This window comes from Carettochelys insculpta, chromosome 14 (assembly GCF_033958435.1).
Source record: "Carettochelys insculpta isolate YL-2023 chromosome 14, ASM3395843v1, whole genome shotgun sequence".
Taxonomy (NCBI): Eukaryota; Metazoa; Chordata; order Testudines; family Carettochelyidae; genus Carettochelys; species Carettochelys insculpta.
In genome coordinates this window covers 24005613-24028595 of record NC_134150.1, presented here as the reverse complement: position 1 = coordinate 24028595, position 22983 = coordinate 24005613, and the positions used below count along the sequence as shown (strand labels likewise).

Here is a 22983-nt window from a genome sequence, read left to right as displayed (position 1 = left end):
GCATTGTTTTGATTTCTAACACCTTCCAATTAAAAACTTTTTTGAATCACTGAGTTGTCACTACCGGCACAGTGCTTTGAATATCTAAACTACTATAAAACTGTTAGGGGCTGTGTCTACACTACCACCTTCCTTCGAAGGAAGGATGGTAATTAGGGTGTTGGGAGTTTACTAATGAAGTGCTGCCGTGCATAGGCAGCACTTCCCTGTGGCAACTCTGAAGTTTTAAATTTCGCAGTACCAGCACACGTCTAGCCACAGTGCACCTGCCAGTACTTCGAAGTGCCGGGGCAACTTCAAAGTCCCCCTTACTCCTTGGGGGTGCACTGTAGCTAGACGCGTGCCAGGACTTTGAAGTTTAAAACTTCAGAGTTGTCATGGGCGGGGCGGGGGGGGTGTGTGTGGAATTTGCTTAATTAAGTGCGGCCTATGCACGGCAGCACTTCATTAGTAAACTCCCAACACCCTGATTACCATCCTTCCTTCGAAAGGAGGTGGTAGTGTAAACAAGCCCATGTAGTATTCTTCAACATATACAAAACATTGATGAAGAAAAGTAGGTAGTTAAACCATCATGCACTAAATGTATTAAATTACAGTATGCATAACTGCAAAATTATCATCGACATTTTGGTTTTCAGAAATATAGATTTAGTATCAGATGGGAATTTTTACTCCTCTTCTCAATTGGAACTTGCTTCACCAATTGACAATATATTATTGAACCTTCTGGGAAACAACATAATCCCATTTGTTTGCCTAATCTGAGTGTCCAATTACCATAATTCTTGAATGAATGATTGAAGATGCAAGGGAAATATACCAATGTGCACACATTTGTGCATCTACTCTTTTGAAAAATGAGTTTTTACTGTTACGAGGAAAAACAGATTAAACCTTTCTGTAAAATGTTCAGATTCATGTGTATATTCATCTGATTGTATTTAACAATAAAACAAATTTTTAGTTCTGTTTAATATCTATAGATACCTCAATATCAAATAAGCCAAATGGGTGAAGAAAACTTGAGAAAAAGAAAAGGAGAGACGAACAGGGAAAGAGATGAGCAATCCATCCAAAATAAAGAATCCAAAACTATAAATCTACAGAAAGAGGCAAGACTACTTCCTAAAATATTTACATTAAAAAGAGGGCTGTGCTTCTCTGTTTACATTTAGCATTGCTATTGGTGAGATTATGGCTGATTTCTACGTTAGTAATATTACTAATTAGTCATTAAGTAGAGCTGGTTGAGAATTTTCTAACATTTCTTGGTAGAAAATGTTGATTCATCTGAACCATAGGAATGTATAAATTTGTGATACACTTTTGCTCGTAAACTCTCTCAAACCCAGAGATCGGAGAGCTACGGTAACTGGTCTTTAGGGCACTCACCTAGGATGTGGGTGTTAAGGAAAGATTTAATACTCTCTCACCCTCGCAGGTGTGGTGTTGGGTTCGACTCTAGGATCCCACAGAATTTCAAGTTTAGAGTCCAATCCACAAGTATCCTTTATTGAGGTACAGAATTACAGCTTGAGCTGGGTGCCTCCAGAGAGGGACCCGCCTCCCAGAAATCGCTGGCAATTATACCCTTTACAGTTTTTAACACCTCCCATACCCCTGTCCAAAGTTCAATCACCTAATTTGAGTAGGGGTCTTTACTCTACCCCATTGGATGGTTCCGTTGCTAAGAGGACAGTCTGTTGCTGGGTGTTTGATCTTCTTCAGGAGGCAGTTATCTCAGCTCCTTACATTCTTCTTTTATCTCCCATTTTGCAAACTTCCAAGTAGCACGATATCGGGCAATTTTCACCAGTTCTGCAGCTGTTTTTTTCAGCATTTCTCTCAGGTCAGCTTCACCTGGGCCTAAGGCTTCAGCTACTTTAGCTACTAGTGCTAAGCTAAGAGAATAAACTCTTTAAAACATGCATATAAAATGACATACAAATGATTTTCCCATAACAGTGGGACCACATTCAAATGTCCTCTTTTTCTGATTTTGGAGTGTGGATTTGAACCTGTCTTTGATACCTCAGGTGAAAGCTATAACAATTTGACTGTATAGTAGTCCTCTATCTGACACAATGAATATTTATTGATAAGTGGAACAACTCCAGTGCAAAAGATTGGAAGGGATACACCTCAGAACAGAATGTTTAGGGCACATATCTAGGTAAAAGAGACCTTGCTCCAGATCAAATAGAGAAGGGATTTGAAACTAGATCTCCCACATCCCAGACGATAGTCCATCTTTCTTCCTCCTCATATCTAAAAACGTGTCAGTTCGTAGCTTCAGCCTGATGTGTAACAGGAAAATTTCTGAAGTCTCAAAACTTGTCGTCTCCCAAGTCTAGTCATAAATCAAGTTCAGATTGATTATAAAAATGGTGCCCATATCTAACTCCAAGGCTGTGTCTACACTAGCCAGCTATTTCGCAGTCGCAGGCACAACTTCAAGTAGCATGTCACACCTACACACGCCATGCACTACTTCGAAGTTGAAATCGCCTTTGGGCATGGAGACGTTGAAACTGCTATTCCTATGAGAAGATGGGAATAGCGCCCTACTTTGACATCTAAGCCGTGTCTACACGTGCACGCTACTTCGAAGTAGCGGCACTAACTTCGAAATAGCGCCCGTCACGGCTACACGCGTCGGGCGCTGTTTCAAAGTTAACTTCGACATTAGGCGGCGAGACGTCGAAGCCGCTAACCCCATGAGGGGATAGGAATAGCGCCCTACTTCGACGTTCAACGTCGAAGTAGGGACCGTGTAGTCGATCCGCGTCCCGCAACTTCGAAATAGCGGGGTCCGCCATGGTGGCCATCAGCTGAGGGGTTGAGAGACGCTCTATGGTCACTGTGGGCAGCAGCCCTTAGCCCAGGGCTTCTGGCTGCTGCTGCGGCAGCTGGGGATCCATGCTGCAGGCACAGGGTCTGCAACCAGTTGTCGGCTCTGTGGATCTTGTGTTGTTTAGTGCAACTGTGTCTGGGAGGGGCCCTTTAAGGGAGCGGCTTGCTGTTGAGTCTGCCCTGTGACCCTGTCTGCAGCTGTGCCTGGCACCCTTATTTCGATGTGTGCTACTTTGGTGTGTAGACGTTCCCTCGCAGCGCCTATTTCGATGTTGTGCTGCCCAACGTCGAAGTTGAACATCGACGTTGCCAGCCCTGGAGGACGTGTAGACGTTATTCATCGAAATAGCCTGTTGCTACATCGAAATAAGCTATTTCGATGTAGGCTTCACGTGTAGACGTAGCCCTAATGTCAAAGTAGGATGTGTGTAGACAATTCATGTCCCACTACTTTGAAATGGCGGCAATCAGCTGTTAGACAGAGACCTGCTGTCCAGCCCCTGTGGGGCTCTGATCTCCGAGCTCAGCAGCTGTTAAAGCCACACAAACCAGGAAAGCCCATGACAGGAAGCTGACAGTGTGCAAGCAGCAGCCATTACACATGCTCGCTCTGCACACCTCAGTGACACCCCCTGCAGCCTCCAAGCGCCATGACTAGCCAGCAGCCAGGCGAGCGGTCCCCAGGCACCCCTCTGACAACCCTCATGGCTCACAGGCCTCCAGGCAGGGGGCAGGAAGTGGGGTCCGTCATGGACCGAAGCCAAGCTCTGGGACCTGCTGGGCCTCTGGGCTGAGGAGATGATCCACGTAAGGGGGAGCAAGCGGTGCAACGCAGCTGCCTTCACCCAGCTGGCCAAGTGCCTCACCACCCAGGGTCACCCTGCCTGCACTCGATTACATCAGGAGTAAGGTCAAGGAGCTGAGGCAGGTTTACACCTGAGCACGGGACTTGACTAGCTGGTTGAGCCCACTGCTTGCCCCTATTACTGGGAGCTCAGGTCTATCCTGGGCCCCCAGGACACCACCTCCCCCCCCAGTGGTCCTTGGCACCATGGCGGAAGAGCCCCAGCAGGTCTTGGAGCAGGAACCTAGTCCTGAGGCCGGGCCCGCAGCCAGATCCAGCCCAAGGCAGAGGAGTTGAACTTGTAATTGACCTCCCCTCTTGCAGCTCCAGCTGGGCATCCGCCCCGCAGGCATCCCCCAACCACAGCGATGGACAATCAGGTACATAGCCCACAGGGCGCACACACCCTTGGGGCATGGGCACCATACATGACAGGTCCCCCCAACAATCCCAGCCAGACCATGACCTCAGGAGGGCAGCTTGGCCACCAGTGTCCATCAGCACCTGCTCCCCCGGACAGCGCTGCGCCCAGCCCCCAAGGGGAGGGGTGGAAACCACAAAGGGTCCCCCCACAGGGACACTGCACCCACAGATGGGGGATGGGAAGGGGGACCTGGTGCCCATGGAGGGAATAGCGGGTGTGGGCCACAGGACTGTGCTCTGTCCTCATGGCCTTCCTCCCATTTCCGCAGCCGCACCACAGACAGCCTCTCCACGTCTGTGTTGCTGGACAGCCCCCCCCCCCGGAGGCTTCAGACCACACCAGCCCACCAGGTCAACCACCAGTGCTGGGACTGGACCGCTCCCGCCAGAGACAGGCGTGAGTGGATGTCAACCCCCCCATCCTTACCACCCTCCGGTGCCAGGTGGAGATTGCAGAGCGATGCCTCTATTTGGAGGAGAGGGAGACTGCCTGGTGCCAGGAGGCCTGGGGGGCCTTCATGGTGACATTTAATAACATGACTGCTCCTTCCAGGAGCTGGTGGCCCAGCTGCTGCCCCCCCGCTGTCCCACCTGCCAGCTCCCCAGGACAGGAGCCCACTGGGGCCAAATGCTGGGCTGGGGATCTGCCCCGGCCATTCATTCCGGTCCTCCCAGCTCCCACCCAGCCTCACCATGGACCCCAGACAAGGCAGAGGCTGGCAACCCGGATCCGGACCCAGTGGAGGTCGCGCTGCTCCAACCTGGACATGGAATAAAGGGCCAAGAAGTGGGCCACCCAGTCCCACCCCTCCCTCCGTCCCTCTGTACATACCTAACCCCTACTGCCTCTGTACGTAGTTACTTCCCCCTCACCCCCGTACCTAGTTATCCCCCACCACATTAATAGTTTTATGCATGGTTGTTTGAAAAAATGTACTTTGATACAGTTTTCCTTGTTAAGAATATACTTACAGTTTTATTTTTCACAAACCCGCGTGTAGTGTGTGCAGATGGTAGGGGCAGTATTCAGGAGGCGTGCCAGGGATGGCGAGGGTGGCACTCACTGGGCCCGCTGATCAAAATATTCCCACAAGGCCTCCTGAACCCAGATCCCTTTCTGGTGGGCCTGGCAGCTTGGGGTGGCAGCTGGCTGGGGTAGCCTGTGCCGGCCTCGACTGCCCACCCCTGCATGAAGGCCTCGCCCTTGCTTTCCACCAGGTTGTGGAGCATGCAGCAGGTACCCACAATGTGAGAGATGTTCAGAAGGCCCATGTCCAGGTGGGTGAGGAGGCAGTGCCACCTGCCATGTGTGGTTGAGGTGGGCATTGAACAGCTCCTGGCTGGCATTGAGGTGGCTGCGGGAACTTCAAATTTTTTGGGAGTAAGGGGACTTTGAAGTTGAGCAGGTACTTCGAACTGCTCGCGGCTACAAGGCTTGCCGGCGCTTTGAAGTTTGCAACTTTGAAGTTCCCGCAGTGAGAATTAGGCTAAGGAGGTGCTGCATATGCAGTATAGCACCTCATTGCTATTCTCCACTCAGGCTTGTCCACATGTCTCCTTCGAAGGAGGGGGCTAGCGTAGACAAGCCCACTGAAGAGTAGTTTGAAGACTCTTTACAGGAATTGGATTTTCAGCACAGAATACGCTACAGTGAACTCTCTCATATCTGACAGCCCCGGGACCAGGAGTTTACTGGATACTCAAATATTCTGGACAATTGAGAGATAAACCTAGCAATGCATAATGCTAAAGAAAAACAAGATTAGATATTAAGCAACAAAAATATACAGAGTGTACTTCATTTACTAAACAGTAGTGCTGTACACTGTAAACTTATACTGTATTTGCTGTATTTATTTGAATTTACTTTCACTATACTGTACTTATAGAGAATGTAACTAAAATTTACTTATGGTTAAAATGTTATTTGAGAGTTCTGGATGACAGAATGCTGGATACGAAAGTGTTTACAGTACCAAGATATGTAACGAACCCCACAGTGGAACTGAATTTTTCACGTTCTGAATCTGTGTTCATCTGAAGGCTCTGACTTGCCAGATGCTAAGTAATTGCAACTTCCATTGTTCAGGTCACAGGAGTGAAGAGCACTCAGTTACTTTGCAAAATCAGACCTTTAAAACTGTAACAACCCTGGTACCATGCAATCCACATTCCTCAAGAAAGACTGGTGTTTGCCAAAGGTATGGCTATTAGTTTCAAATACGAGGAAAAGCAATTTGTTCTACTCTCCACTGAAGACATAACTGCAGTTAGTGAGAGTAAAGGTGAATGCGTGACACGCTGTAAGCTGGAAATTATGCAGTTAATAGGTTCAGTTTTAATGCTGCAGACAAATAAGCAATGTGTACTGTAATCATTATCCTTAAGCTAATTATACATTGTCAGAATAAGAGAGAGTGCAGAAATACTAGAATGTGAGAAAAATTCAATACTTGCTGCCAACACATCTGGTTAATGTTTGGAACACATTACAGAATCTCACAAAAGGCTTTTTACTGCAGACAAAAGTAACAACAAAATCTGTAATAGGATTTTGTTCTCACTTACTTCCATTCCCTTTGTCTTCTGCTAATGGATTGCAGAGCTTTTTTGGCCCTGAACATCATGAAACAGGAATGCTGGAACAGTGCATTCAGATTGCATGTTCCTTTATTGTCTATCAAAACTGATTACTCTGGCCAAAATCCTAATAAGTAAAAATCTTCCACGTCAATAGCATGATCAAGCTACAGAAACCAAATGGAATCCTACTCAATTATGACGGAATATATTTGAGGTCTGAAAGTAACAACTAGGGAACAAAGGGACAGGACTACCATGCACTGTGTTCTATGGACAGATCAGATTGGTAAAGAAATGTAGCGTCATTTACTGTAAATTCTGCTCATGGTCCCACATTTCCACCATAATTATCAGATGTGAAATAGTTAGAATGGTGATATAAATTATCAAATTTCCATTGGAAGGGGAACCTAGACAAGTAAAGGAAAACTATATTAGTTAATCTGTGCCTCACACCAAACAAAGCATGTTTGTCTCCGTCACTAAAACAAGCAGTAGTCATGGGGTAAGCATATTACCATATAATAGCTAATATTTCAAATATGTACCTCTAAGTTTACTTGTGCTTGTTATTCTTTTTCTGATATCAGAGGACAGTAAAGCTAGTAAATTCCACTGTTCTAAACTAGTATTTTTGTCTTCACTGGTCAGGATCCGAGCAACCTCCTTAGAATTTTAACTGTGTATGTTTCTTATTCCACAAACTAGTAAGTAATTACTCATCAACTGTGCATGATTCTGAATCTTTATGTCCCCTCAGTATGGTCCTGTTTTAGCTGTAGTGAATGTTGGCAACTATGAATGGGATTTGTGCTTTGTACAAAAAAGAGAGTATAATCTGTCTTATTAAAAACAAAAAGAATGTCAAAATATGGAAGCAGTTTCAGACCTACTCTACAAACACAAGCCTGATGAATAAATTCAAAATTATTTTACATAATAGTAATCCAGGGCCCAATAATATTTGCCAATAATTATTGAGAGCTAGTGTTGTCATTTCAATTTATTATAGCTGTTTAGAAGCGCACAACTGCTCATTGGTGTGCAGGCACACAAGGACACAATGGCTATGTCTACTCTAGCAATTTTTTCCAAAGGAACCCGTGGACCAGCTACACACGAAATGCACTATTTTGATCTGAAATTGAAAGAATACAACCCTTTTCCCGGTGTTTCTCTTGCTCTCCTGGATGAGGCAGAGTGCCTTTTTCAGAAAGAGTCTTTCAGAAATAAAATGTGTGTAGATGCCCTGGGGTCTCTTTTTTGAAAGAGCAGTCCTCATGGCAGCAGATTTTTTGATCCCTGGCTCATTCAAAAGAGTGGGGGCTGTGTGGCCACTCTCTATTGGAAGAGCAAATAAATTTTTCAATACACTTTTTTGTGTGTGGACACACTCTTTTGAAAGTTTTTTTCAGAAGAGATCTTCCAAAAGAACTTATTTTGAGGGATCTCTGTAGTGAAGATGTAGGCATTGTGTTTTTAAAAAATGTGACCACAATGCTATATTGTGGTAAATGAACCCATCTCAAAAACAGCAGATATGCAGTTATGTGCATTTCTATCATGCATGATGGCAGAAAATGTACTAATGGCTGTTCATGTTCATTTCACCGCATAACAACACAAGAAGTTAATATTGTTACCTTAATGGAATATCTCATTCATTTCAAGGTGGGCCTGCTCAGCGGGAGCTGTATGATTGTTGGAACAATTATTGGCTCGGGCATCTTTATTTCTCCAAAGTCAGTACTTGCCAATGTTGGAGCTGTGGGACCTTGTTTAATCATTTGGGCAGCCTGTGGAGTTCTTTCTACATTGGGTAAGCAAAATAAAGGAAAACTCTGGTGTTTCTTAATAGAATTCTGAGTTTCTAAATAGAAAACTAAAATAAAAATATTTGTCAAAAATATCAAACTACCCAAAAGTCCAGCGTAATGCAGGATTTAAAAAGAAGGCATTTACCCAAGGGAGTAGCTTAGAAGTAAGTTTCATGTTATAGATTCAAATTCTGAACAGGCAACAATTTAAAATGAGTTTGATATAATGTAAAGCAAGTTAGCTATGAGTCTAATGTGACAAATAAGCAAAAATTAATTAATTATACAGCTATAATGAACCAGGGTGGCAAAACCTCTCTCTTCTATACAGTCTAGAGCAAGGGTGGGGGCCACTCACTGACTCATGTGGTCCCAGGCTGAAAAAAGACACTACCTTCATTCCCCTTGCAAACTAGCCTCAGAGTCTGGGGGGACTGGGGTTAGTAGACATGGTCCCCCAAGGCTTTGGGGTGCAGCCAACACTTTAGTGTGGGAGGAGGCTGCCAGGAAACAGGGTTGGGGTCTGGGCAGGAAGGAGGGTGCAGGAGCAGGCTGGAGGTTGGGGAGTCTGGAAGGGTGGTAGGATCAGGATGAGGGCAGGAATGGGGTGCAGAAACAATCTGAGCTGGAGGGGATGCAGGAGAAGACTGGGGGTATGGGCGGGAGAGTGGTGCAGCAGCACAGTAGGGGTTTGGGTGGTAGGGGATGAGCAATGCGGGGTGTTACCTGGCACAGCTCCCCAGGCACACATGGCTACATGTCCCCTGCAGCTCCCAGGCACCTCCCCATTGCTCTGATTGGCTGCAATTCTGGCCAATCAGAGCAGTGGGGGAAAAGCCTCGAGGCAGCACTGCACTCCCATTCTCCCAGCTGGGGGAAGGGAAAGTGGTAGCAGCAGCACTTGGAGCTACTTCCCTCTGCGAGGCAGAACATGTGATCTGGATCAGGCCTGAACTTGCCAGACTCCTGTCCACAAGGCTCAGGGCTCCACATCCCTCACTGGGCCAGATGCTGAGTGGGCAGGGGGAGCCTAGAAGCAACTATGTCTGGACTACTGCATTCAGTTCTAAGCAACTTCAGAAAAACAGCAAGAGCTGTTTTCAAATTGAGTCTCCAAAAATAATCTCAAATTAGGCCCTTCTAAATGTAAGATCTAACCTGTAACTTGTTAGTTTTCAATAATTTTTCAATCTTACGGAACTGCTTTTGGCAAATTATGATTTTTTTAATGTTTTGGTCACTATTTATTAATATTAAACAAATATAATGAAGTATGGCATGTTTTATAGCCATTTCCTTAAATTTAATTATAAACATTAAGAGCTAATGAAATCAAATGTATCTTAAAGAAGTATATAAACTCAAAGCACTTTACTATAATCTGCACTTCTTTTTGTTCAGGTGCACTATGTTTTGCTGAGCTTGGCACAATGATCACAAAATCAGGGGGAGAATACTCTTACCTTATGGAAGCATTTGGTCCTATTCCAGCATATATGTTTTCCTGGACTAGTTTACTGGTCATGAAACCCAGTTCATATGCTATCATTTGTCTCAGCTTTGCAGAATATGCTTCAGCTCCTTTTTATCCAGGCTGTGATCCACCCATTGTAGTCATTAAATGTCTTGCAACAGCTGCCATTGGTAAGATTCCTATTTTTTAAACTGGACTGAGATATGAAACCCTGTAGCAGTTCATGGATTATTTTTCCAGCAAAGATATTAAGAGCCTCATCTCTTGAAACATTAAGACCTACTAAAACTGATAAAGCAAACTATTCATTGGAACAATTATTGCATTGGAAGAAAGATAACTAGATAAAATACTATAGAGTTCTTTTTGATATTTAATGTTTCTGAAAACACCAGTAGAAAGGCTGGGTTTAACTTAGAGGAGGTTTCACTTATAGGGTTAGAAGGCCTAAACAGTAAGGTTTCCTTCTTATGCAGTTAGATCATACTCAGCTATAAGGTATAGATTAGAAGTGTGTGTATTTTTTAGGAAAGAATGAAAATAAATGTTTTAAGCTCATTTTATTTGATAGAGAGGTCAAAAGTTCTCAAGTTTTTAAAGTGTTTTTAAAGACAGACTGCTGAGAAATTCCTGTTTCAGAAAATTGCTCTCATTCTTTATAACAATCCATCAAATACGGGAAACTGCAATAATTACATGAAATTTACAAACCAGTATAAGAAAAGAAAACAAGATTAATGGAGTTGGGTAACTGAATCTAAGAAAAATTATACTGTTAATGTTTCTTTAAATTGTTATATTTCTCATTTGTGGCATTTAAACTGAGAAATGCATTTTTTATTTCCCCTAGTGATTATTACCACAGTAAATGCAGTGAGTGTGAAGTTGGGGAGCTATGTTCAGAATTTTTTCACTGCTGCTAAAATGATCATTGTCATAATCATTATTGTAAGTGGAATTGTTCTCCTTGTACAAGGTAATTTAAGTTTTATAGGTTTTACATTTATGAAGATTTTAATTTACAGAGTACTTTTGAGTCTGCTACGACTTGCTACTGGACCAGCGACTGAAAAATATTGCTTGTTTGGCATGACCAGAATATTCTAATTTTAACATGTTTTTGATACCAGATCTTGTTGACTACCCATTGACTTTAATGAGAGTTGAGAGCATTCAGCCACTCAGGATCTGACTGAGTGACTGAAGAGAATGAACTGGAAAATGTTCTGGGGGGAAAAATATGTTTACAGACCAATTCAGAAAAAAATTATCTGTATTCTCTCTAATTATCAAAGTGTTATGCAAAATACAATTTGATAATGAAGTGTTGCTTTCATTCACTGGTGATTGTTTCATTTTTCCTCAGCATAGTTCAGTATCAAATTGTTTCGTTTGCAGGAAAAACAGAAAATTTTAAAAATTCTTTCAATAATGCTCAGATATCTGCTGGTTCTATCAGTCTGGCATTTTACAATGGACTCTGGGCTTATGATGGATGGTAAGTTTATTATATTATTATTATTATTATTATTATCATCATTATCATCATCATCAGTTACTCTTTGAGAGTCTAACTGATTTCCTCTCTCCTTGTAAAACTCACCTACATGTTTTATTTGGGAAAGCTGAAGTTTGACTTCTTTTAATGGAGAATAACTGTAGTGAGCATTGGAAAAAGAGTAGTACCACCTTAAAATAAAGACAAACAAAGCACTAAGTCTGCTGGGGGAGGGGAAGAACACAAGCGGGTCAATGATACTCTGCTTCCTGTGCTTAGAGGGTGAAGCTGTGTAAGACCATCAAGTTAAATCATTTCCATCCTCAAATGTAAGCAATTTGGTCTAATTCCATTTGGAAGTTTTTTTTTTTTAACCTCCTTGCTCTAGCATCACATACAAAATACTTTTCTGAAGTTGTGTGAATTTTAGTATTCAAGAAATGTCAAACTCATATGTTAGTACTTGAGACTCAATCTTCTCTTAATGCAATAAACAGTACATCCTGAGTAGCATACAGTGCAGGTTTCTATTCAATGCTTCAATCCTCTTCTGGTAGGATCATCTCTACATATTTTCATAACATTCATGGCCCTAGCCACTCTCTCTGAAGCAATTTCCAATACAAGCAGTCTATTAGTGTCAAACTGTGTGTGCGCATGTGCTCACGTGTGTCGGGGGGAATACATTTATAAACTGTGTGTGCCTGAGTCCTTGAAATGAACCAGAGAAAACACATTGGATTTTAATACACCATCTGATTCATCTTTCTTTACCATTTACTTTATATTCTGTTTCTAATACATTAAACAAAAAATGAAAACCCTCCAGTGTCCAAAATATTTCCCTATTCCCACACGTTTAGCCACTAAACTCCAAAGCCCTAGCTAAAAGTGTCTACTTTATGTTTAAAATATAGTTCAAATGCTGATGTTTACTTATAAAATTATTTCTTCACTATTTAAGAGAAAAATACAGAATAGTATTTCCCAATGCTTAATTATTTTAACCACTCAAAAAATCTACACTTCCTTAATATATTTAAACATTAAGTTTAATATTAAAAATAGGGCTATATTATCATCTCCTCTGATTCCTAGGAAGAGATTTACGCATTTCAGGCCTTGACTCTGGAAGGAAAACCATAGGCATGTGCGCATGATTCACCTTGGGCATCAGCTTGGGCTACCTCCCCTTTGGCACCACACATAAATGTAGGCTATGCTTTCCTTGACTCAGCTGTGATACTTCAATACTATTCTCACCCAACCTTGAAAAGTCTACATTGAGACCTCTACTTAGCAAGGTAATTAAGCTCATTTAATTTTTTAGCACTAGAGGAACAGACTACTCACATGCCTATCTTCCAGCACATGCATAAATACTTTAATGAATATGAACCTTAATCTTTCAAGATTCAGTTTTCCAACTCAAATGCCTGAAGTCAGATACCTACATCCGTTATTTAGCCACATATAACAGAAGCAGAGCTGGGTATAGAACCCAGATCTAATTCCATGTCATTTTCTTTGGTTGGGCTAAAGATCATACCTGGTCTCCTTTTTAATTTTGAGAGGTTGAATGGCAGCAATAGTGATGTTACAAATAAAGACCTGACTTTAGTAATTTGGCATTTCAGCATCTGATTATCCTAATATAATGTAACATTATCCTAATGTGTTTTTTTTTTTTTTTGCAGGAATCAACTCAATTACATTACAGAAGAACTTAAAAATCCACATAGGTGAGACAAAGATAAGCTTAAAAGCTAGAAAGGCCAAGTTTCTAATGCCACTATCAGATCATTAGGAGCCTTAATAGCAGCTGCATATTGTATTTTCTGGTTAAGAACTGGGCATTCAATGTTAGGTGCTTGTTCACAAAGGAATAATTTCATTAGTATTTATTCTGGGTTTTAAACTGAATACCGTGTACTTTAGAATCATCTCTAAGTAATTTTTAATTTCTATGACACTCCAATACAAGGGAAACAGAAAATGCAGGCTAATTAATTCTTTTCCACCTCCTTGCCTACTGTTACTTTTAGATGATTTAAGAGTATTTAATTTTTGAATATCATCTACATAGGTTTAAATGAGGTTTCAATCTGATTATTACAGAAGTAATAAATAGTGAGGAAAGCCCCACTACAGTATATAAAATTTCCCTATGCCAAATACAGGACACCTGGTAATACAGCTTAGACTTCAAGCAGACCTATGTTGTACAAATGTTCAAACTAACATTTCCTGAGCACTCATTACAAAGACATACTACATTATTATAATTAATAATAGGTAAAAATATTAATATATATATATTTACAAGTAAATGGTTGCTGCTCTCTAGCAGGGCCAGCCTCTCAGTCCTGCAACGTGCTCCACTGCCTTCCTAAAGACCCACATAAATGTTCGGGCTCCAGGCCCACAGGAATTTAATCTGGCCCTGACTCTGCCCCATGGGCTGCAGAGATTTCTCCTCCACAGGGAGCACATGGGGAATTCAGGCTTAAGCCCTGCCACTCCCAGATGTTGCTCAGCAGGGGAGCACTGGACAGGGAGGTTCCTGCCCTGCAGTGGTGGCCCTGAGCCTAGGGGCAGTAGCTTCTTAGTGGGGGCAGGTGATGAAGACTGCAGCTGTCAGGCCTGTTGGGGGGTCCTCCCTGGCTGTGTGGGCAGCTGCCCAGACATGAGGCATGTGGAATGCTGTCTCACAGAGAACAGGTTGGGTTTGGGGTAGGGGGTTTCTACCCCAAGCAATGGGGCACACAATAGGACTGCTGTCACAGGGAAAAGGGCTCCTTCCCAGCTACCCTATACCCAAGGACACCCTGGCTGCTCGCTCCATGCTGTAGGGTGCTGGGAACTAGCTGCCTCCCTGCTGCAGGGGAGCTCCGTGGCTGCCCTGTGCTGCTGGCAACTGTGGCTACCATCCTGCGGGGGAGCTCCCAAGCTTCAGGAGCATTTGTCGTGCAGGAACTACCACCCTCTGGGGCGGGTGCTCCCTGGCTGCTCCACGCCACAGGGAGCTGGGAATGGAGCTGCAGCCCTGCCTTGACAGAAGTCTCCTTGGCTGAAGGAACAGCAAAAAGGATTGTGGGGAACACACACAACCCCTACTCCAACATACCCTGCTTTACCCTATGGCACAGCCCCCTGCTGACTCCCTCTCCTGCTGCTGTTTGCACACCTGGCCAGTCAGTACATGCTGTATATGCTCTCCAATCTGCACATGGTACCTGCAAATGAGGCTGCGCTGACCTGATGGAAGGGTAGCTCAGCAGGGGGCGTGAACACAGGACAATTAGCCCTTTTGTTAAAAAAAAAAAAAAAAAGTCAAGATGCCTTCCCGACGTCTGAAATACAGGACTGTCCCAGCCAAAATGTGACAGATGGTCACATCATAACATTCTCTTCAACATGCATGCACAATTCCAGTTAGGAATGAGAAGTTGTGAGCTAAAGTCAATAGAAACTACCAAAAATGCAGTTCTACAGAAACATTCATCAAGCTTCCTAACCTCTTCTAGAAAGTCTTAGGAATGCACAACAGTTACATTAATGAATATAAAAACATAGTACTTCCCTACCTCTAGGACGGGGTTCTCAAAGTGTAAGTCTGGTAATCCTGACTTCTCTTCCCAGGCAATTAGCAGACAGTCAGAGTACAGAAAAAAAAAAGTTTCCCACCACAAGAAGTCACTGCTACAAGCACACACAGAAGGATGAGCAGAGTGACTCCCATAGAATTAATTCACTAAGAGAACTGGTTATCACCCAACACCAGCTTTGTGGAACAATGACTAGGTGTGCATATGGACTACTGGAGTAACTCTCCCACAGACCAGTTTTACTGATAAGGGAGAAAAATTCCTCTTCTGCGGCAAGTAGCCCCCATTATCCATATCCAGGGGCTTTAAGTGTCAGTACCAATCCACTGAAAAAACTTGTGAGAATATACTGGATTAATCTGGAATACTGAATATAGAATGTGCCTGCCAAAACATGCATTAGCTAAACTAGCAACATCCATTCTCTAATACTTATTAAACTATGTGAATTTCCAGATGATCATGTAAATTTTACTTAGAGAGCTGACTCCTCCTCAATTTCCCTTGGTCTTCACAGGTGTTTACTTTGTTACCTCCACTGAAAAATCAATGATTTTCAAGATGCTTGGCATTTTTTTGCGCTTCTCTGAAAAAGACACAGTAATAATCAGTTGATTGAATATTACCCTCCATATGCAAAGGCTCAAGCCTGGCTGAATATGTGCAAGATCCTTTTTGAGCTATGCGAGATATGCTTGGGGACTCAATCTTTTTTTTGGGGCACGGGGAAGGAGCTCTTTTGTAAAGGAAGAACTTTGAAGTTTCAAAGAGTGTCCACTTTAAACAGAGACTCTTATTTTTATGGTTCTTAGAGAGGGTCTGATCTCAGCAGTTAGGCCAAGCGAGAGAGGCAGCAGCCATGCAAACTTTGGCTTCTCTGCCAGCTCTGGGTCAGTGAAGGCACAGGGACAGCATCATAGGGGATTCCAGCTGGAGGATGTCTGAACTCACTCATGTGGTTGTGGAGCCAAGCGAGGCCAATATGAAGGATTTTACTTTTATTATTTTCTGACTGGGCTCATGGAAATGAGATTATCTCTTTATGAAAAAAGTGGCAAATACCAGTATTAGAAAACTCTGCAGTCAGCTGGGTCTTGAGGTGGAAGAGATTTATGTTCCAATATTTCAGGCCATATATCCTTCTATATCTGCTTACTGGCCTCTGCAGACACAGCAGATGATAAATTCTCATTATTATCCCTGGTTTTGCATGCATCTTCCTAAGGGTGGGGGGGGGACCCTGCTACGAGCTGCACAGCAGCATTTGTTCCTAATCATGAGGCTAAACAGAAACAAGGCTCTACGCCCAGTAGTATCACTCCACCCTTGTGGAAGGGGACTCTCCATTTCTTCTGACTCATCAGCTGCCTGCCAATCATTTGTGGAAAGAGGAGGAGCCATCAGTAAGGCTTACTTGAAGTACTGGCTGCAAAAGGAAATTCCTGTCAATATAGGATTTATAAAAACAGATTTTATCAAATGATGAGGAAAAAATGTTTGTTATTAAATGAAAATATCAACAGGGACTGAGGGATTCAGCCATTCCCCCAAAAGCTGTGAAAAAACAGTAACTATAACACATTGTTTTAGTTAGGATACATAAAGCATTGATTGGTTCCACCAAATACAGTGGGCCAGGTGCAAACAGATCCAATTTGCATGGAGTTGTGACTCACCTTTGCATTAACTCCATGAGCACATGCACTACGAACACCAAACTGGAACTGCACGTTACTCAATTTAAGATAGTGAAAAATGGAAACAGCATAAATGATGAAAAAATTAAATTTAAAAAATTCCTTCAATAGCAATAATCCATTATACCAAAAGTAAGCTTGGTACTGAATTCCTAAAAATGTGACTGCCTTGAACTGCAACCCTTCAGTTTTAACAAAATGATGCATATACAATATTTACTAGACTTTTGTTTAGAATCCTAAATTTGAAGTAGAACAGCTGCCTGGCACTTTAGAAATGTTGTTACTGTATGTTTTTACATTCCACAGAAATCTACCACTTTCTATAATCATTGGAATCCCATTGGTTTCAGTTTGCTATATTCTGATTAACATTTCCTATTTCACAATAATGACCCCAACAGAACTTCTTCAGTCCCAGGCAGTCGCCATGGTAAGCCACTTTTCATTTTGTAATTAGAAGTATGAAACGAGAGACTATTTTTGTTGCAGGGCTGAAGCCAAATACTAAAATGTCTTTAATTTCTTAGTCATCAGGAAAAAAAATGTAGTACCCTTGTCTTAAAATTCAGTATTATTATTATTTATTATTGAGTCATAGTGACACTACTATTGCTTTCCATTCTCAAGCTTCTTTCATTAGAGTGAAATAATTATTGGATATAGTTTGTATATATACACTATGTAAAATTAAATACAGATTTTTTTTAAAGGTACATTTTTAAAAGTTCATTTACTGTATATATGACTGGTATCCACACAAGTAAACACACTGTAAAGGGGCAAAATGACATAGGTTATTCAGTAGGACCAACAGCCTCACAGGGTCGGGGCTGCTCCATGTCCTGAGAACGGATGGGCTGTCAGATGGAAATGGAAGGTCTGGGACAACCTACCCTAAGCACTGCCTGGACTGCAGTGCACCCTCCACCCCAGCCCTCATAGTGCTGCACAGTGCTCCAGCAGCAATTTAAAGGCCAGGAACTCTGGCCCTTTTTGTAGCATCAGACCCTGAGGCAGTTGCCCTCTTTCCTGCCCCTCCCCCACCCTTTGGAAGGCCTGATGTTGTTTTAACTTGTCTATACTTTAATCCTCAATGTCACAGACATTTGGTGATCGAGTCCTTTATCCAGTTTCTTGGATAGTTCCTCTCTTTGTGGTCTTTTCTACAATTGGAGCAGCCAATGGGACCTGTTTTACATCTAGCAGGTAAATTTGCAACTCTAAATAGATGACTATATAATTGGATTTACAGGTAGAAAGTATAAATGCTTTTCTAAGACTAGGGTTTAATTTAAAGAGAGGATGGAATAAAATACCAGAAAACTTGGCCATCTAGTTCTTCCTTAGCAAGGACCAGTAGCTATGAAAGTTTGAAGAAAGTTAGAAAATAAGGGATTAAACATTTTCCAAACATGCCTATAAACAAGTCCAGGCTTCTTTCAACTAAATAAACCAGTCCTTTAAAAATAAGGCACATGAAATCCAAAATTAGGGAGATTATAATGAACTAGTTTTGGGTGCACAAACTTATGAGAGGTTTGCAACACCTCATGCTTCACAAGGTTTCAAAATCTCTAAAATCAGACAATCAGAACTTGGAGGTAGTGTGGGCTGTAACAGGAAAGTAAGGGAGGACAAGGCAGAGCTGGGGGGTAAAATCAAATCAGCATCTAAGTTGTCTGTATACAAATGCAAGAAGTATAGGAAAAATCAGAAGAACTTGAAATGCTAATAAACATAACATACTTGGTAACACAAAGGCTTGCTGGGATAATACACTTGACTGGAAAATTGGTAGAGAAGGGTAGAGTTTGGTCCGGAAGGACAGGCAAGGGAAAAACGGAAGAGATGTTAAAAATGTGTATGCTTGGACTGAGGTTGAGATGGACATTGTGAGACAGACTTGTTGAGAGTCTCTGGGTAATCTTAAAAGGGGTAAAGAGCAGGGGTGATGTCATGGTAGGGGTCTTCTACAGACCACCTAACAAGAAAGAGGCTTTTTAAGCAATTAACACAATCACCCAAAGTACGGAACTTGGTGGTGAGAGCACGGATTATTGAACAAGTTTCCTAACTGTAAGAGTGATTAATTACTGGAATAAATTGCCTAGAATGGTTGTAGAATCTTCATCATTGGAGGTATATAAGATAAATATTGAACAGGGATGACATATATGGTGCTTTATGCTGCCATGAGGGCAGGGAACTGGACTTGATAACCTTTTGAGGTCCCTTCTAGTTCTACTATTCAAAGATTCTATGAAATTACATGCAGGTTGAAAGGTCCAAGTGATTTTTTTTTTTTTTTTTTTTTTTTTTTTTAAGCAAGAGAAAAATGGAATGGTTTGCTCTGAATTAATGAACAAATTTCACTTCTGTGCTCCATGGGGTTAGGTACTTATTTTGAAAGCAGTTATAATTCCTCCTCCTCAACCTGTGTGACTGTTCCCTACACTCTAGAAAATATTACATTAGGCTTGATGCAATTAAGAGGCATATAGATGCTATTTATTTAGTAGCCATATAAAGCAATCTATTTTAAAATTTAAATGGTACTCTGTATAGAATATTAAGCATTCTGAATTATCTGAAAACTAGAGCCACTTGAATATGTGTGGATATCACACTAAGCAGATTAACATGTGTTTTTGTTTTGTCAGACTTGTTTACGTAGCAGGTCGTGAAGGGCACATGCTAAAGGTGATGTCTTACATTAGTGTTAAACGTTACACCCCAGCACCTGCTCTCATATTTCTTGTAAGTATGAATACCAAACATATAAAACTTTCAGCTGAAATAAATCTAAAATAAATATCCTGAACTGAAATTACCTTGGCGCTATAAAATGATACAATGGTGATCTCAACCTGCTATTCCTACATATACTTTCGTGCACATGTAGTTACATATACAGGAAAATAGCTAAAAAAACCTTTTATAAATCAAAACAACTGTGTAATACATTAAAAACAGCTCAAATGTAATATAACTAAATTCTAGATGCATATTCTTCACCTTTTAAAGTTCATGGAATTGGAACATAAAAATGCAACTCTTTGTTTTAAGGTAGAATTAAGGCACTGATCAGGAAAAATCAGCTATACAGAATAAAATAATCTTAATGATCAAACTGGCTCACTCCACGGTTTCTGTGAATACAAGACATGTAAGAATTTTTTCTCCTGAAGACTTTCACGACATATAAAATAGTGTCAAGCCACTGTCATAAATTTGAGGGATTTGTTATGTATATGTGTAGCATCAATATAAACACTTCATCATGCTTAGCAAGTAGGTTTATACAAGGAAAAAAGATATCATGTTGGCACTTATTTATGCTCATACTGAACTTCATGCATGACTAGAATGGGATTACTCATGTTCAAAATTAAGCATATACACTTATAGGACCGGACCATTCTCAGGAAAGGGTGCCAGGTATGCTGAATAGATACAGAATCTTCATCACAGAAAAAGAAATATACACTTATTGTATATCTGATCAGGTTGAATGTAAAACTGTGCCTTCCATAATGGTCAGAGTTCAATTCTTCCTTGTACACCCATTATCTTTTACCAAATCCACATTAATTCTTACTTTCTATTTTTAGGGTACCATTACTATCATTTATATCATTCCTGGAGACATTAATACGCTCATAAACTACTTTAGTTTTGCTGTCTGGATATTTTATGGCTTGACTGTATTTGCGCTGATAGTTATGAGATTTACAAGAAAAGAGCTCCAAAGACCAATAAAGGTAAGTTCAGTACTAGAACACATTTCAAAACATAATAAAAGTGAACAATCATGATCCTCCTAGTGGTAGGAAAAGTGGTTCTCCAGTACTGATATTCCTCCATCCCCATTATCACAAAGGCATGGGACTTGTCAGGGAGTTTGGAATATTGAAAAATGTACTGGAGAAGTTGATCCCCTTCCTTTGAAGATCATTTTGCCCCAGAAAACTACTACTTAGTGTGCTTCCTACTTCTGTTCCCCTGAGAATGAATAGAGAGAATAGAAGACCAGAGACATGCAGGTCTTGGCATCTTGTCCACAATGATGTGAAAGGGTGAGAGAAAAAGAAAGAAATTAAGATGCAGACAAGGAAGAAGGGTGGGAGTCTGCAACTAGAGTGACCATGATTGGTCAAAATGAATTGGGAACCTTTCTGGAGTGTTCATTCTGTTGGAGTTCAGGTTTTTGATTTCAGTGAGTTTCTTACACTTTTCATGGGGACAAATAGCATAATCAGAGTGATCTTGGTCTGTGACAAAGCCAAATAATCCTGCTGCTGTTGCTACCCTTCTCAAATACTCCAATTTTGGAACTCTCTTCTGAATATTCTGTCTAAAAATCAGAAACGAGGAGATAAAATTAACTTTTTATGTTAAACAAGATGTGTAATTAAGAGAATGCAGTATCAAAGAAAAATGTCCACGGATTTTGCTGAATGCTTGTATGCTTTGTATATTACAGCTACCTATTGTCATTCCCATCATAGTGACAATAACATCCATTGTACTAGTTTTGGCTCCAATCATCAGTGAACCTGAATGGCCATATCTCTACTGTGTTTTATTTATGGTTGGAGGATTTATATTTTACGTTCTTTTCATTCATTTTAAATTAAACTGGGGTCAAAAAATATCAAGTAAGTATACATTTTATGTGTGATTTGCAAACAAAGATTTCTATTAAATAAGGCATGCAACGGGATACCCCTAAGATGCAGCAACCACTCCCTTTATCCCCTGAGTAAAATTCTCTTTATATTCAGCCATCACATCTAATTTACACTGAGACAGAGGCATGGTCTTTTGATATAAGCATAGCAACAAATGTGAGACAATCCTGAATTCTAATCCTATCTAATCTAATTTTAGGCATATTATATATTTGCTTCATTTTCTTCATCTGTAAAAACCGAGATCACATAAGATTAGATATTTAGTTCATAAAATGCTTTGAAAAAAAGTGATACATATATCAGTGTAAAGGCTATGTGAAATAGCATAAATCACCATTGTCGATATCATTTTAACTCTTGTTTTTATTTAAGGTGAAAATTTGAGCTGTTCAATTCTCCTGGTTAATTTAGAAGTCTAAACAAGTTTAAAATGCCTTGGCCAGTAACTGAAGTGACTTTAAATACACATAGCTATTTTCTTCTGGTACTTACTTATTCTTCTATCTCCTTCATGAGCCAGTATGTTCACAACCAGTCTAACAGACAAAAATATCACCATTAAATGAAAACTAAAGTGACTGCCTTAAGGCTTATCTACAGAGTGCTAGTGTGCAGAAAGTTGAGATCTAAATCTACAGTGCACTAGTTTGCCATGCACTAATTGGACATGAGGACTTTGTTACCATGCAGTACAAGTTCCATAGTGTGCTTTGAACTACATCTATATCAAACAATGCAATAAAAAGAGGAAAATAATTTTGTTTTAGTTGTGCCCTGTTCATGAGTTGACTTAGTGTTCTTTAAAAGTAACACTCCTATATGTTTCCAGGGGGAAATAAAAGATGCAATGAGACATTACTGAAAGGAAAAGTGAGAATGATTTTAAGAGGATATAAATTGGACATTATTGGTATTTCTTAGAAAAAACCCAGCTGTCCAAAAAAACCAAAGCTTCTTCATATTGCATATGAAAGGCTGCACTGTATGGTATGATCAGCATAAAATTCTGAGCCTGACATTTCTGAATTTACACCTCAAATTAGGGATGATGGAACAATTTTTATATATGGGGTACTAAGAACCTCTAATCCAAACTGTAAACCATGTATGTGATGGAAACCACTTTACACCACTGGTGGGGGAGGAACAGCAGCATACCCATCCCCCATTTCAGCACCCATGTTCCTAATCTGCTACTAATTTACTTTTTATTCATGTGCAAGTTTTGTCTTCCTCATCTGTAGAGTGAAGAGGATAAACAGTTATGCATGTAACATTATACTCAGTGAATTAGCAACAACTTCAGTTAAAATATATGGTTAACATTGCCTAAAGCCTTTTAAAACTTGTGTTTTAAATCTCTCTAACCATAGTAATTTCTTTTCAGAGCCTATCACCATGCACCTTCAGATGCTTCTAGAAGTTGTTGAACCAGAGGATGTTTCTGAATAAAAAGATTTTATTTCCAGTTGTCTATTTTTCAGTA

At 41.0% G+C, this 22983-nt stretch overlaps 1 protein-coding gene across 1 annotated transcript; it reads left to right on the top strand.

Moving 5' to 3' along the window:
* Positions 1–1010: 1010 nt before the first annotated feature.
* SLC7A9 (solute carrier family 7 member 9) lies at positions 1011–22982 on the top strand. The gene is made up of 12 exons (XM_075008304.1): positions 1011–1115; positions 8378–8525; positions 9925–10167; positions 10848–10982; positions 11405–11495; positions 13193–13237; positions 17110–17233; positions 17906–18009; positions 19464–19560; positions 20415–20564; positions 21287–21461; positions 22885–22982. The coding sequence occupies exons 1-12, from the start codon at positions 1011–1013 to the stop codon at positions 22947–22949; spliced, it is 1482 nt and encodes a 493-aa protein (XP_074864405.1). The 3' UTR covers positions 22950–22982.
* The last annotated feature ends 1 nt before the right edge of the window (position 22983 follows it).